The 16,357-nt window shown below is 38.4% G+C and overlaps 1 protein-coding gene across 5 annotated transcripts in view; it reads left to right on the forward strand.

Moving 5' to 3' along the window:
• col4a6 (collagen, type IV, alpha 6) overlaps window positions 1–16,085 on the forward strand; it is a 68,958-nt gene extending 52,873 nt beyond the window's left edge. For 3 of the 5 annotated variants that reach the window (XM_043244411.1, XM_043244416.1, XM_043244415.1), the window contains 24 exons: window positions 596–646; window positions 2,695–2,766; window positions 2,891–2,998; window positions 3,337–3,555; window positions 3,664–3,825; window positions 4,303–4,311; window positions 5,297–5,467; window positions 5,698–5,841; window positions 6,017–6,136; window positions 6,371–6,552; window positions 6,735–6,798; window positions 6,930–7,004; window positions 7,153–7,260; window positions 7,359–7,466; window positions 7,592–7,663; window positions 7,747–7,866; window positions 8,016–8,132; window positions 8,312–8,473; window positions 8,574–8,672; window positions 11,961–12,110; window positions 12,216–12,332; window positions 13,446–13,637; window positions 13,807–14,093; window positions 14,485–16,085. In XM_043244411.1, the coding sequence (XP_043100346.1) occupies window positions 596–646; window positions 2,695–2,766; window positions 2,891–2,998; window positions 3,337–3,555; window positions 3,664–3,825; window positions 4,303–4,311; window positions 5,297–5,467; window positions 5,698–5,841; window positions 6,017–6,136; window positions 6,371–6,552; window positions 6,735–6,798; window positions 6,930–7,004; window positions 7,153–7,260; window positions 7,359–7,466; window positions 7,592–7,663; window positions 7,747–7,866; window positions 8,016–8,132; window positions 8,312–8,473; window positions 8,574–8,672; window positions 11,961–12,110; window positions 12,216–12,332; window positions 13,446–13,637; window positions 13,807–14,093; window positions 14,485–14,745 (3,170 nt within the window). In that variant the 3' untranslated portion in view covers window positions 14,746–16,085. The remainder of the gene's footprint in view (window positions 1–595; window positions 647–2,694; window positions 2,767–2,890; window positions 2,999–3,336; window positions 3,556–3,663; window positions 3,826–4,302; window positions 4,312–5,296; window positions 5,468–5,697; window positions 5,842–6,016; window positions 6,137–6,370; window positions 6,553–6,734; window positions 6,799–6,929; window positions 7,005–7,152; window positions 7,261–7,358; window positions 7,467–7,591; window positions 7,664–7,746; window positions 7,867–8,015; window positions 8,133–8,311; window positions 8,474–8,573; window positions 8,673–11,960; window positions 12,111–12,215; window positions 12,333–13,445; window positions 13,638–13,806; window positions 14,094–14,484) is intronic. The other 2 variants (XM_043244413.1, XM_043244414.1) reach the window with 2 other exon arrangements.
• Window positions 16,086–16,357: the final 272 nt, after the last annotated feature.

The following is a 16,357-nucleotide window of genomic DNA, read 5'->3' on the forward strand; positions in this document are numbered from 1 at the left end:
AACAAAAGGTGGTATTTTGCTAATACAAGCCTTCTAAATCTTCTCAAGAGACCTACTTAGTGTATTAGGGAATGTCTTGTGAGTTCATGGTATAAGATACGGTATAAGAGCTTCAGTTTAGAGGTTGCTATACCTCATCTTGACAAGCTTTGGTCTTGTGTGAGAGTGAATGGGTGTGCAAATGAATCTTTACGTTTTGCCTGTGCTAACAGAACCTTTGATCTCTTTGAAAGCCATTCCATTCAGAGAGAAATTGAGCAGGTGCAATTAAATCATAACAAGTCTTAACATCCATGTCTGAATCACCAAAAATCCTTTCACTTCTCTGCATGCTCTCCATCTCTCTCTCTTAGTAATGGAATGGTGTTGATGCATCCATGCACATGTTCTCTTTTGATTTCTTTATTTGCACTGCTTTAACTGAATGTGCTGTAATATTTTAATGAGCTTTTTTATTTCTCTACTAAAGGGACAATCATTTTCATGCTTATGCATTTGATTTCTTATTGATGCTGCCCTAATGAACTGATTCCTAAACCGATTGATTGACAGCTCCTCTTGCAATCTCTCTTGCCCTTGCATGTTGTCTGACTAGGTGACAGCTGTGGGCAGGCGGGGCTTAATGATGCCTCTTTGGAAGAGGGAGGTGAGATGTGAAGCCCAGAGCTGCAGCCAGTAAAAAATAAATCAACATTTTCCAATGGCCTGACTGTATCAGACAGCTTAACTGTAGAGTGTTCGCCAAACCTTACCTTCATAATTAACTTGTCTAATTCAGTTAGTCTCTTGCCATTCTGGAAAAGTGGTAGTTGCCATATTACAGCCCTCTTTTGCCAGTCATTTAACAACCTTTGTGCATGTTATTAGTCTTTCTATACTGACTTTACTGGGGAAGGATGGGTTTTTTTGAAGTATGAAAATAAACTAATGAAGTTTTGAAGACTCTGTTACACCATCAAAATTATTTAAAGTTGGTTTGCAAAACCTTTTTAATGACACAGCATTAGTGCCAACACTTGTTCATCTTGGTCACCAACACCCATCCATGCCATGCAATCAATTACCACAGAAGATATTTTCACTTATCCTTAACAAACAAAAATGATGGAATCAGTGTATTGCAACGCTAGGATTACACAGTTATGTGTTATTACGAGCCTACGTGGATAAAATTGTGCATAAAACAAAAAACATATTTGCACTAATACACCAGTATGGACAGATCCAACAACTGACACATTAATATAATAGTTGCTTTAATTAATGTAGGTTTCTTCAATAAAAATACAAGCTGTACATTTCGTTTTCTGCTATAGATATACACTGTACATTTTCTGTGGTTTTTGACAGCATTGGAAATGTGGTTCTATTTGTTTTGCAATAATTCTCAGGATAGTTCATAAAGTTATATTCCTGTAGTGCAGTGTAAATGCATAGTTACAATGCAGTTACATCCATATATATTTGGAAATGGGCACAATTTTTATTATTTTAGCTGTTAACCAAAACATTATTTAAGTTTTATTTAAGTTATAGTTATATTATGAATATGGGCTTAAAATGTGCACTATGGCCCAGTTATACAAACAGGGCTGAGCCTAAACCAGGACTAGGCCTTAGTTAAATTAAGATATTTAAGCTTTTTTTTTTTTTTTTTTTTTTTTACAAAAATTAAGTTAAAAGAAAACATTACAGGTGTGCATCTTGTGACACTGGTTTATTTTAAGATATGTCAGAGCAAGATATTTTCAGCTAAAACAGTTCAAACGTACATTTAAGCTTGTGCCTTGTTTGTAAATCTGGGGGTAAGAGCTTTAATTTGATCCATCCCAATTGGATGAAAGTTTAAGTAATTACAGCTATTTAATATTTACCACCTACTTTTTTCAAGGGGCCATAAGTATTTGGACAACTGACTCAAGATTTGTTTACTGGACAGATGTGGGCTATTCCTACATTATTTGTACATCATTTAAAAGGTATAAAGGTCTAGAGTTGATTCTAAGTGTGCAATTTGCAATTGAAAACTGTTGCTGTGAAACCACATCAGGCAGTCAAATAAGCTCAATGCAGGTGGAACAGACAAAAAAAACAAAACAACTGAAGACATGCTAAGGACAAAACTACCTGCAGAAAGACCCACAAACAAATAACAATTGAAGTCAGCTGCAGCAAAAGGCCTAGCAAAGCATCTCAATGGAGCAAACCCCATCTGTGGTGGTTTCTATGAGTTCCAGACTGAAGGCAGTGATGATAGTTGTCCAATTACATTTAAGCCCCTGAAAATGGGTGTACTGTATATTAAAATTGTTATAGTTTCTTAGCATTTTATGTTCATGTGCATTTATTTTCAACCTTTTGAATTAAAGCTTAAGGTCTGGACTTAAGTTAATACTACAAGTTAATCATGTTTGTTTTATTTTTAATTCTGTTCTGGTGGAATACTGATCTGAAATCCTAAAAATTGTGTCAGTGTTCAAATATATATAACTGTATATTGCCTCCTGTCCATTTTCTCATTAGCCAACATTTACTGATTTTAGATGTTAAGATACATTTTTACCTAAAAATATACACAAACACCCATCATTTAATGCTTGGTTTTATCATGATTAGTTGTAGGGAATGTGTGTGTTGAATGGACAATCATTGACAGTTTTTATATGTTATTGACAATGATATGGATGTCAACAGGAACACCCCTTCCCTGTAGGATTCCTGGTGAACTCGGAGATCCAGGATACTTTGGAAATCCTGGGGTGCCAGGTAATTTAATTTCAGAATGTTGAAAGTTGATAATAGTAGTAATTTAACTGTAAAGAGTAGTTTAACATTTACAATGCTAAAACGTGGGTTTTTTTGCATGTTTGTGTGTATGTTAATATATTAGGGCCAAAGGGTCAGCCTGCTTCCCCAGGACCAAATGGGCGCCCAGGGTTTGATGGGCCAAAGGGTGAGAGAGGAGAGCCAGGCTCTGGAGGTCAGCCAGGACCTCAGGGTAAGATTTCAGCCCCAAATGTGAATGGGTGTTCCATCTAACCACAAATTTTACACCTAATTGGTCTGCATCAAATTTTATGAAGGTGCACATTTACAAATTGAGTGATTCCAATAGTAATCTGTGTGATTGGGATTTTCACAGGAAAGTAAAACATTTCTCCACACAAATCAGTTTCAAGGTGGCAAAATGAAATCACCTCATTGAGCAACAAAATCCTTTGCTGCATTCAGTTTAAAATTCTTTGTGAGCAGTGCTTCTTGCATGTCTGATCAGAAACAGTGCACTAGTTTCATGAATGTGACTGCATTTTTTTAAATTGGCTATCTTATGATTAGGGTTCCCTGGACCTAGAGGAGATCCAGGTTTACCAGGAATAACAAATGCTGGCTTACCAGGGCCTCCAGGAAGAGATGCTTTTCCAGGCTTGGCAGGAAATAAGGGAGAACCCGGTGTGGTGCTTAGGGCCACTCCTGGAGCTCCAGGTTCTCCAGGGAGACCAGGAGAGCCAGGAGACAAGGGTCAACCTGGTGTGCCTGGTTTTCTAGGGAGGCCTGGTAAGTTTAATGAGATGTTTTCACATAGCTACTACCAACATCATTAGCACCAATCCTGTTAGACATTGTAATTCATGCTAGATATCAAGCTAATGCATTCCTCCTTAGGTAATGATGGACGCAATGGCTTTCCTGGCATAAAGGGAGAACGAGGTGTGGATGGTTTTCCTGGTCCTGTAGGTCCCATAGGTCCACCAGGAGAAATCCCTTCCGGGGGTGTTCCTGGTCCCAGAGGGCCACCTGGAGCTACTGGATTTGATGGATCTCCAGGTAACCAATTCAAATCAGTGTTGGTGTTTTATCTAATATATGATCATTTGTTCAACGAGAGCTTCTCAAATACATATACTAGGGTAAACTCTGCCTTGAGCAATAAGCAACTTTTTCAGGAGGATCTTTCACATTTAAATTTTTGACAGGTCTGCTCAAATTCCAAGACTTTGTCATGAGGCATCATTTTTTAAATCCATCTTAATAACCTGGGTAGTTATGGTTTGGTTTAAATTTGTTTACTACTGCAGATTTGAGTTGCTGTAAAATGTTTCACTGCCTCTTTCTCTTCTCATCAGTCTTCGTCAACCTATGTTTACTGATCTTCCTGCCAAAAATATATGTTTTCATTATTCTTTTCTCTATGGTCATCCTCCCCTCCTTTTCTTTTTTCATCACCATCATTTTCATCACCCACCTGTCCTTCCATTTGTGGTGTCACCCTCTTCTATTTTTGGTGTTGGGTCACCTCACTAGGCTGCCAAGGTGAGAAATACTGTCCTCCCCGATAGTGTTGATGTTCCTTTAACACACAATTCACACACTTCTAATGCTTCCTCTTAATACTCTTAACTTTCCAGTCCTCCTAATTAATATTTCACCCAAAATAATGACAGAATATTTATTTTTGGGTGAACTCTCTTTTTTAGGTATCTATTTCAAACCAATAGAGCAGTTTGTTCATAGTGACACTGCAGAATTCATTTGTTTATTTGGATCTGCAGAATGTTATTTTGAAATTTCTTGAATTGACCATCTATGACGTGTTCATCCATGGTCTTTTAGCAATGGAGTGGTATAAACTGTATTCCTCTATCTTTTTGTGTGTTTGTGTACCATGAAGCAGGAAATACATAGTACACTCACATGTAAAAGATGAATCTGAAACTTGTGTGCTTAAATACTAATCCTCAGGTTCAATGACTTTGAGTAATCAAGCCTCTAATCTAACAATCTAGCCACTGAACTTGCTTAACCTTGATGTGCTTGTGTGCCTTTAACCACAAACCCACCTACTGGTAAACAGCATCATCTTTAGTTAATCATGTCAACTTTAGTTAGTCATGAAAGTATGTTCCAGCTTTTTGTACATTCACACTATAATTAGACTTTACATTAAACTGACATTTCCACAAATTGTGAAATATGGTGTGTTCAGCCAGTACAACAAGTATCAGTAAATGTTGCTTTTTATTGTCAACATTTATTTAATCTTTTAGTAATTTAAATTTCTCATAGTATACTTGTATTTTTCTTTAATTGATTGTTATTTAAAGCATTGTCTGGTGTCTTTAAAGTATTAGTATTAGTGGGTAAGTTTGTTCAACTGTACAGTATTGTTATTTTATTTTTTTTAAAAATCACATAAAAAGAAAAACTAAATGGAATTTATTTACGTGAAATCCAAGTAATTTCTAGGCACTTTCAGAGCTAATGTCTATACTATATTAACTGTATTTTTTCTCCACAGGTTTCCCAGGGCTGAAGGGTGTAAGAGGAGATCCAGGGCCTCCAGGTCCTGTTGGAATAAAGGGTATACCAGGGCTTCCTGGCATCCCAGGGTCACAGGGATTTAGGGGACCTCCTGGATCCCCTGGCGTTGGAGCACGTTCAAGCATATCTGGAAGACAAGGAATAAAAGGTATGATATTCTAGAAAGAGATTACTATTTAAATTGATTTGGCATTCTTATAGTTATACTTCTGATAGAAGCTATTCTAGCTATTCTAACTTTTAGCATTTTAACACACTTCTATCTTCAATCTCCAATACCACACATTTGAAACCACATCGAACAACCATATAAGAGCTTGTTTCAAAAAGTTTACTTTTAATTATCATAATGTAGATATTTTGTTTTCTGTGTTCAAGGAGAGACGGGGTCTTTTGGATTGCTGGGGTTCCCAGGTTTACCTGGTACTCCTGGAGTCCCAGGTGGCCCAGGTGTTAAAGGTTTACCTGGTTTCCCTGGGCAGGATGGCTTACCTGGAGGAACTGGATCAAGAGGAGCCAAAGGTATATGGCATTTGAAGGAAATTAGATTTTTAGTTAAGTGAAACCATAGAAGGCACTCAAAAAGAATTGACAAAGAAGCAAGATATAAAATAGGTTATTGTAATTATATTTTCAAATGCACTGCAGTAATGTAATAAATGTACTAAATTAACAAATACATGTTTGTGTTCTAAAGGGGAGCGTGGCACTCCTGGTCTTCCAGGACAATCTCCAGTGCTTACAGTAGAGCAGCTGGAAAAGGGTCAAAAAGGTGAAGCAGGAGGTGGTGGACTGCCTGGTTTTCCAGGACCAAGAGGTACAAAAAGTGGAAAGATCCTATTAGTTAGACCTCTGCATAAGCATTTCCTTAGATTCTTATGATGAATTCATGCTGTTTAGTGGCATAGAGGTGTTCGTGAACTTATGATGTTGAGCTGTTCTTTAGAGTCACTCAGTCTGGAGTAATTAATGACGTTTTCAAACAAGGTTGGGATAAAAGAACCTATCCTTCAGCCGTTAGAATTATTTTTTTTACATTTCTTTTTAACAGGTGATAAGGGTTTTCCAGGGTTGCCTGGGCGTCAAGGTTTTCCTGGATTACCTGGTGTTGCAGACCAAGCAAAAGGTTTTCCTGGCCAGCCTGGATTCCCAGGTATTCCTGGCTCCACTGGCTTCCCTGGTCCCAAAGGTTCACCTGGAGTTATGGGCTTCCCTGGCTTACCAGGCCTGACTGTAAGTACCCTGTATTCAGTTCACAAGTACAATATATGTATGTATAAATGTTTACCATGGATGCAGCAGTGCTAATACTTTTATTTTATCTAATATGGATCTAATATGGTTGTACTTGTCAAAATGTGTTATGCACAGAAATATATATTGTCTCTTACTTTTAGCGTTCTTCTCCATTGCAGGGTGACAATGGTGTGCCTGGGGTTCAAGGGTTCCCAGGAACTGTGGGACAATCTGGTGGCAAAGGTGATTCCTGTGATTCTGTCAATGCAAAGTATAATAATAATAATAATGTACCTTTATCTGAACCTATAATACATATGGCTAATGCAAGTAACTTAATACTAGTCTGATGCCTGTAAACATCGATGTTTAAGGTGAGAAAGGTGATTCATATGAATTATCTGGACCCCCTGGACCAAAGGGTTCGATTGGAAATACTGGATTCCCAGGTAAGAAAAAAAGTTTTTTCAGGTTCTTAATATATGTATATGGTTTGTAAACTTTTCTTTTTTTTGTAATGTTTATGTTTTATTATCATAATCTAAATTCCCGTCTGATATCTTAAATATGTTTTTGTCTTTTGCCTTTAATAATTAGGTGGTCCAGGACTTCCTGGTAAAGTAGGTGATCCTGGTTTCCCAGGAAGTTTTGGATTTCAAGGCCAGAAAGGTTTGCCAGGAGACCCAGGAACTCCTGGATTTAGTGGTATGTGAAAGTTTGGATCCACAAAATTGATTCTGTTGGAATTATTTTAGCTTTTACATCAACTGTAATTTTATTTTTATTGTTGTATTTGTTTATAGGCTCACCAGGCCTCCCAGGCATTAGGGGTCTCCCTGGTTATCCAGGACGGAAGGGTCGTGATGGAGATTTAGGCCGTCCTGGAGTTCCAGGTTCACCAGGAGAGAAAGGTTAAACAAGAACCGTTTTAGTAGCTATTGCTAAAAATATTTTTTTCAGCTGTGGTCTTTTTGCTAACTAATAGAACCCAGTGTGTTGGCATTTCTGAAATACCCTGTTTCAAATCTTACTTTAGGTTTTCCAGGATCACCTGGTTTGGGTGGACTCAATGGTCTTCCAGGATCCAAGGGGTTGTCTGGAGTTCCAGGTGCATTATCAGATGAACCTCTGATTATAAGGTTCTACATTATACTTGACAAACATGAACAAACTAGGCATTGCTCATTTCAGGTGTGACTGAAGGTGGTCGGACTGGAGCTCCTGGTGTGAATGGCCAGAAGGGAGAGAGAGGCTCATCACAGCCTGGAGCACTTGGGCGCCCTGGAGAAAAAGGATCCAGAGGAGAACCTGGTGAGGAAATTCATGTGTATGGCTATATGTGAAACTCTAATAAGGGGAAAATATCAATTAACCCCCCCACCACCATTGCCTCCATACCAGATTACATTGTCTTTCAATTTGCGTGTGTGTTCAATGATTATGTAATCTATGGTTTTCAGGTGCCTCTGGTTTCAGGGGCTTCCCTGGTAATCCAGGCCTCCCTGGACCACCTAGTCCTTCTAATATCCCAGGTCCTCCCGGAGATCCTGGACTTCCGGGATTAGATGGACGAGAAGGTACAGGACATTTTTATCGACACTGTTATTATTACTTTTATTGCCTGTCTAAGATTGAACTAATCTTTTTTATCTAAAATAAAAAGATGTTTGATCTAGAAGGCTAGCAAGTATTTTTCTTCTTAGCTCTGTTATGTAACGTTTTGCAGTTGCCCATAATTGAACTGGATCATTTGTAGGTCCCTTTGGCCCTCCTGGCCCTCCTGGTCCACCAGGCCCTGGAACAGTCCAAGGAGACAGAGGAGATACCGGACTTCCTGGACGACCAGGAATACCAGGACCACGTGGAGAGCCCGGTGGTTTTGGAGTGCCTGGATTACAAGGCAGTCCTGGTCTTAAGGGTATTTTTTGTACTGTTTTATTGTTTCCATCTCTTTATCTCTGGCCCCATAGTTTATTAATTTGAATTTTATTACATTTTATGCTGTCCGGATTTACAAGGACAAAGAGGTGATCCTGGCTTAAATGGTGTACGTGGACCACCAGGGCGTGTTGGAGAGCCAGGAAACTATGGCTGGAATGGACCCAAAGGATTACAGGGTCAGTAGGCATTTTTTTTTTGTACAACATATCTTTATTGAGTTTTCCAAAAAAATCCACAACCTACCCCACACAATTCTTACATTATCACAACTTCACACATTTAAAACATCTCCAATATTTACATTTTTAACAAAGTCTAAAAACACCTGCCAGTTATTATTTCAAGTGACAAACATGATTTAATTTTTCAGCCATAGTCCAATAGTCCAATGGAAGGGCAATTGGTATTTTTTCAACACAGGGCAATAGAACGTCTTGCTTATAATAGACACAAATCCACCAACTTTCTTTCTTTAAGTGACAAGGAGCTATCGTCTTCATACATACTCAATACATGCAATAAAGGACATAGAGGAATTAGGGAGGAAGTAAATTGAGAAACATATTGAGTTATCCCAACCCAAAAATCTTCACACTCATTAGAGTTAGGTGATCAATGGGGTTAAGTTACCCAATTACATTGTAACAGCCTCAACTGGGAGTTCAAAGTTTGTGTTTGTGCTTTTAAGCAAATTGTATTGCAGTCATCTGATATAATATCCGTATGTATATCTCGGATCCATGCTTGTCTTTTATTTTCAGAGCTTTCTTTATGTTTTCCTCTTATAGTATGTTATATAATTAGGCAATCTGCCCCCTTAATGCAGCAATCTGAATCTTTTCAAGATCGACACTGGGGGTAGTTGTGTTCTTTAATTCTTTAAACGTGTAAAAATAAAACTTCTGAATTGCAAATACTTAAAAAGTGTTCCTGAGGTATACTAAATTAGCTACAAGATTATCAAATGACATTAATATATTTCAGTCGGATCATACCCTCATTCATCCACAATTTAAATCCCAAATCCGTTTAGCTTTGCTGAAATAAACATTTTCTCAGATAGGAAAGAGGCAGGAAATCACTGGAAGGTTTCCAAGATATTTAAGGACTTAATCCAGGGTAATGTCAGCATACCACCAAGAAGGACGAACCACATCCAACAGGAGTAACTGTGGACGTAAGAGGACGCTGTCTGACAGGGATGTCTGGGTGCTTATCCAGATTGTATCCAAAAAAACATAAAACCACAGCTGTGCAACTCACTACAGAATTAAATGTGCACCTCAACTCTCTTGTTTACACCAAAACTGTCCATCGGGAGATCCACAGGATCAATATACATGGCCAGGCTGCTATTTCAAACCCAAACGTCGGATTCAGTGATGGTTTGGGCTGCAATATCATGTCATTCCCTAGACCCAATACTTGTGCTAGATAGGCCAAGGATTATCGAACCATTCTGGAGGACCATGTGCACCCAATGGTTCAAACATTGTATTCTGAAGGTGGCATATCAAGAAAATAATCACCAATACCCACAGCAAGACTGGTGACAGAGTGGTTTGATGTAGAGACCTGCGCGGGACAGATTTTTCAGTCCCGCTCCCGCAAGGTTCAGTCCCGCTCCCGCAACAATATAGATTTTTTTTTCCCGCTCCCGCCCGCAATATTCAAGTTCAAGTTCATTCAAGTAAACATTAAAACTGTGCACACATGACGCTTCAGACCTGAAGTTCCAGACTTGGGGCTGCTGTATGCGAGTATTTTGCTGCATTTGTCGCAGCTCGCAAAGGGAAGGTGCTTTCCATACCGTCACATACTATAGAAAAACATTTCCAAATATTGGATTTCCCTTTGTTTGGCTTTGTAGTTCTGTATGTTCCTTTCTTTAATAATGAACTAATATCTGTAGCACTAAGCGCTCCACCTGTGTCATGCTCTTCAGACATTTTGCCTCGGTGTGGGTCTATGGTCTTTGTTCCTCGCAAGAACCACGTGAGAATTTACGTTATTTTTAGTTGTTCTTGTTGCTTTTGTGCAGCAGATAAATAATATTTTATTTCTTTTTAACAATTTAATTTTAAGATATTTCCATTTTGAGGGAGTCCCGCAAATAATTTTATTCTCCCGCAACCCGCACACACCAGGGCCTTACCGCCCGCACCTGCGTTCACATATCAAATTTCGTCCCGCGCCGCACTGGGTTGCGTCGGGTCCCGCGAGACCCGCGGTACTCCCGCGGGATTGCAGGTCTCTAGTTTGATGGACATGAAAGTGAAGTCGAACATCTCCCATGGCCTGCACAGTCACCAGATCTAAATAACGTTTTCCTCCATCTGCATAACGTAGTGACCTGGCCACTATTCTGCAAGAAGAATGGCTCAAAATCCCACTGGCCACTGTGCAGGACTTGTATCTGTCATTCCCAAGATTAACTGATGCTGTATTGGCCACAAAAAGAGGCCATACATCATAATAAGGAATTATTATGGTCTAAAACCATGTGTTTCAGTTTCATTGTCTAACCCCGTTAAGTTCCCTGTACTATCAAATATTTACCAGCCTTTTCTGTAGTACTATTATTTTTTAAGAAGGGTCCAGATTTGTGGATCAACATAACCCCTCTGGAATGAGAAGAATAACCTGAACTAAAGACTTAACCTTGGCCATCTTCTTTGTACCTTCACTAACTTCTCTTTGAGTAGAGGAGTCTCCTGTAAAAATACTATTGAAGATTCCAGTTGTTTAATCCTTGTCATAACTTGTTTAATCTTAACCATTCTGATAATCCCTCTAATATTCAAAGAGGTGAACCTCAGCTTACTTTGTGAGATTTTATTTAAATTGTGATTGATTGTACATCTTTATATACGGACATGTTTATCAAATAATATTTTGATGTGGAAGTTAACCAAAATATCTGACGAAAAAGTTCCAAAAAAGACCAAAACAATAACTCAAAAACCTACCATAAACTGATTGCATTAGCTGTCCACCCGATCAAGACAGACTGACCCCTTTGTCCACACCACATAAACATTTGCGATACAGTTATATCCTAATACTGATCCAATATCAAAAAGGGAGATGTTAAAGGGACTAAGCTTTTAAAAAAGTAGCAAGAACTAACTTTAATTATGTAATATCCTGGCATCATGCTGTGAGTTTATGGAAATTCACCCCAGATAGGTTTTTCAAATTATGTAGTTGAATTGTTCAAAGAGAACAGACATACAGTGTGTCTATTTCACTTATTCACTACCGCACTAGTTACTGTCATTACACAAACTATGAGAACCACATTATATCAAAAGTGAAAAAACAAGCATATTGGATGGGCATTTTTAAATAGGCAAATAGATTAAAAATAACATTGTCCCGTCAGTAGGCACTTTAAATAGTCAGCTAATAAATAAATCATGACCATTCTTGAAACATCAGCTTCTTGGTTATTGCCCTTTCAGGTTTTCCTGGTCCTAAGGGACGTCCAGGTATTTTGGTCCCACATAACAAAACCGGCATTAGTCCATTGGGGGAACTGGGCACATCAGGTCTTGATGGGTCTGTTGGTCAGACAGGAATACCAGGCCTTCCAGGTAGTCCAGGATTCCCAGGTGAGTGTCTTTTATTGTCTTTGTGAAAAATAAAGAAAGTAGCAAGAAATATGAAACTTTTCTAACCTTTCTCCTCCAATTTCAATTCCTCTGAAAATTTTCTAGGTCCCAAAGGACTCAGAGGGCCAGTGGGTAGACTTGGTCCTGTTGGAGCAGCAGGATCTCCTGGAGCTTTTGGTGACCCCGGACCTTCAGGAATCCAAGGACCCACAGGAACCCAAGGTACAAAGAGTGTTCTTTACATTTTATATATGATTCACAGATATGTTCTGATCATGAATCTGTAGTAGTTTAAATTAAAATTTCTATTCATTAGAAAAAAATGCATCATGGTTTTCACAAAAAATATTAAGCAACAGCTGTTTATAGCAACAGCATAATAATGAGCAATGTTTCTTGAACTTAACATATTAATGTCACAAATCTGGTCCGTGGTTTTCTGCCCGATTACCACAAGAGGTCATTCTTTCTGTCATATTGACTTTCACACCACACAGACTGTTGCACACAATCCTCGGCTTCATTTTCCATACTCCATTGCACAGATTGGTTTCACCTGCATTCAGTTAACAGTCTGTGTTTTGTAAAAGTTGATATGATGGAAGAAGCGACCTCTTATGGTAATCAGGCAGAAAGCCACAGACCGGATTTATGGTAATTAATATGATTTCTAACCATATGATGCTGAGGACTGGAGTAATGGCTTTTGGAAATGCAGCTTTAATATTACAGGAAAAAGAAAAAAAACCTAAATATATTAAAATAGAAAATAAATATTTTAAATATTAAAAATATATATTTTTGTAAAATTGTGTTTTGATCAAATAAATGTAGCCTGGGTGAGCATTAGAGACTTGAGACCTGAAATGTTTGACTACTGTAAATATTTGTGTAAACTTTTTTTTTTACACTTTTGATAAACATCAGTGGTCCTGCTTTGTGGCATTTTTGTCTTTGTCTTTTACCCTGTTTTTGTCACTTAATTTTGAGTGTAAAATTTGGATTCTGAAACAGAACCAGATGAGAACCATTAGTCTAGTGTTACATTCATGTGCTTTATGTGGTAACTCAATCTATTATTTTCTATCAAGTCATATTATATAATATGAGTAAGTCACTGTGACTTGAAAGAATACACTTTTAGAAGTAATTGTAGTGTCATATTAGGTAGATTGTATATTTGTTAGTAGAAATGTAATTAACAGCAGCCTATTTTCAAATGTGTAAGGTAACACCAGATTTCATTGCGGTTTTCCAGGTAACATCTTTCATCCGTTTCCTCTTGTCCCTACTGTAAACACCTTTCAAGTTCTTCCTCTTTCAAATCTTCTACAGGAGCCCGTGGCCCAACAGGAGTGCAAGGTCTTCCTGGTCCACCGGCACGCAGTATTGGTATCGGTTATACTTTGGTGAAGCACAGTCAGTCCAACCAGGTGCCCATGTGTCCTCAAGGCATGGCCAGGCTGTGGGAAGGCTACAGTTTGCTTTATGTGGAGGGACAGGAGAAAGCACACAACCAGGACCTGGGTGAGACACTAGTGTTGTTATTATAAATCAATTTTCATACCATTTGGAGATATCTGTTTTGGCATATGTATATAGTCGTGGATCAGTTTATTGTGACAAGTTTGCACGTATCTACTAGTAAGCTGACTTGCCTCAAGATAACTGAATTCAAATCTTCTCTTCCTCACAGGATTGCCCGGCTCCTGTTTGACGCATTTCAGCACCATCCCCTTCCTGTACTGCACAGTCGATGAGATCTGCCACTATGCTAGTCGTAATGACAAATCCTATTGGCTGTCCACCACAGCACCCATTCCCATGATGCCCGTGGCAGATCAGCAGATATCTCAGTACATTAGCCGCTGCTCAGTGTGTGAAGCTCCTTCTCAAGCTATCGCTATCCATAGCCAAGACCTCAGCATACCGACCTGCCCTCAGGGCTGGAGAAGTCTGTGGATTGGTTACTCCTTCCTTATGGTACAACTGACTTCTACCTTAATGCACATACTATAATTGCAGATGCACATCAACTGAGCTCACGGTGTAGAGCATGTTCACTCATGTGTAAAATAATACCCACCGTTCATATGTATTTTATCATAATGTCATGTTAAAGGGCTACTCCCGGTTTTCATCTAAAATATCTTAAATTGTGTTACGAACACAAACAAAGCTTTTACAGGTTTGGAATGACACAGGTAAATGATTAATGACAAAATGTTCATTTTGGGGTGGAGTAATCCTTTATTACAAGATGTAATATATTCACACAAATTATTTAATATGTATAAAAGTATACTTTGTTTTTAAAAGTTTTTTTGGATATATTTGGAAGTTCTCCTCACTAGCGTTTCTGTTTGTTCTCCAGCACACAGCCGCTGGTGCAGAAGGAGGTGGTCAGTCATTGGTTTCTCCCGGTTCTTGTCTGGAGGATTTCCGTGCCACCCCCTTCATTGAGTGCAACGGAGGCCGAGGCACCTGCCACTACTTTGCCAACAAGTACAGTTTCTGGTTGACCACGGTAGAGCAGAACGAACAGTTCGTCCAGGGTCCTTCCCAGGAGACGCTGAAGGGAGATGAGTACCGGTCACGCATCAGTCGCTGTCAAGTCTGCATGAAGATCTTGTAGCCGATAGATGCTCTGCAGGAGACTTTTTAACAAAACTTTTGGAAGAAGAGTGGCTGAGACGAGTAGAGGAAGATAAGGTAAACAAACATGAACTGACTGAATCGATTTCATGCCCTTGGTACTCAACAGAGATAATATGAAGGGCTAAGGTGAGCCCATGGTAAATATCGGGGTTGGAATGAAAAGAATTGGAGAAAGAGATTTTACTCTTTATCTGTTTATCAACAGTGGTGCTATGTTGAAAATAATACGTTTTATTTTTATGTTAAAACTTTTTCTTTAAGTTGTTGGTCATATTCACGGCTACCTCAGAGAGTGCATCCCAGACTCCCAGTGGATGGCACAGAATAATAAACCTTGATTTTACAAAAGAATCCAAGCAGCGATGACATTACTGCATTTCATGTATATGTTCTGGCCTCTCAAGCCTGTTTTGGTGCTTTCCTCACATTCATATAAAGCATTCATTGTTCTTAGACAAACCAGCACTTTGCAATCTACATGAATAAGATTGTCCTCTTGGTTGTCACTTGAAAGGATTAGTTTAACCCCATACATATCCTAAATGAATTGCACTGAACTTAAAAATATGTTAAAGTTCATTCACATGCAGTTGATCTAAATTCATCAAGTTCACCCAATGATATATCATATTCTTGATTGATGAGAACATTTAAACATCCATCAAACATGAGGAGAATGGATAATACCTTAAAGATCATCTCTTGGTCTTTTGAGGTATAGGTTTTCAGCCTCAGTAATTCAACGACCAAAAGTGTGTATAATATTTTTATATTCAAAAGCTCATTTCTTTTTTATAAAATGTCTAATTTCCTGTGTGCATTGCAGATGATAAATAGACTAATTTTGAGTCGGCCAGTCTCATAGAGAGGCTGGTTGATATATAACCACTGTGACCACTAAGCCTCAGTCTCTCATTGGTAGCCCTGAGTATACATTTACTTCTGTTCGTCTTACATCTCATCATGTGTCTTTAAGGTGGTTAGACTGGGGTTTATTCTTATCATGCCCTTGGTAGAAAGATGTACATTAATACAACAATAGGGAAAGATTTCATAACATTTCCCTATTTATTTTGCTTTTAGTTATTTTCTAAAATTAAATGATGTACATTTGTGAAGATTGGTAGTCACAAGTGTTTTACTGCTGAGACTAAAAAAGGTGTATAATTTCAGAACCCGATAAATGTTAATAAATGAGCATTAAACTTGAGAGGATGACATTTTCCAGTATTTCATATAGTGTGTGAATGTTTGATCTGAATGCTCCCAGTGAGTACTTGTATGAAACCTCTCAAATAAAAGTAATCCAACTTTTAATTGTTGTCTTTGATTACTGTTACTGTTGTTAGGCTAATTTTTTGAACCTTTATTACAACATGACTGGTGAAATAAGTTAAACCAGATAAGCACTGGCACTCAATTTTGGTTAAGTTGTATGGAATCGGAGAAACTGATGGAGGTTTTTTTGAAACTCCGACAGAAAAAAAGTTTTCATTTACTGGTGTATTAATGTAACGTGCAGAAACAGTCACTGAATATCCTCAGCACTTACAGACTTGACAATGTGTCTGGAATGAGTCAAAACCTGG

The sequence above is a fragment of the Puntigrus tetrazona genome, chromosome 7 (genome assembly GCF_018831695.1).
Source record: "Puntigrus tetrazona isolate hp1 chromosome 7, ASM1883169v1, whole genome shotgun sequence".
NCBI classification, from domain to species: Eukaryota; Metazoa; Chordata; class Actinopteri; order Cypriniformes; family Cyprinidae; genus Puntigrus; species Puntigrus tetrazona.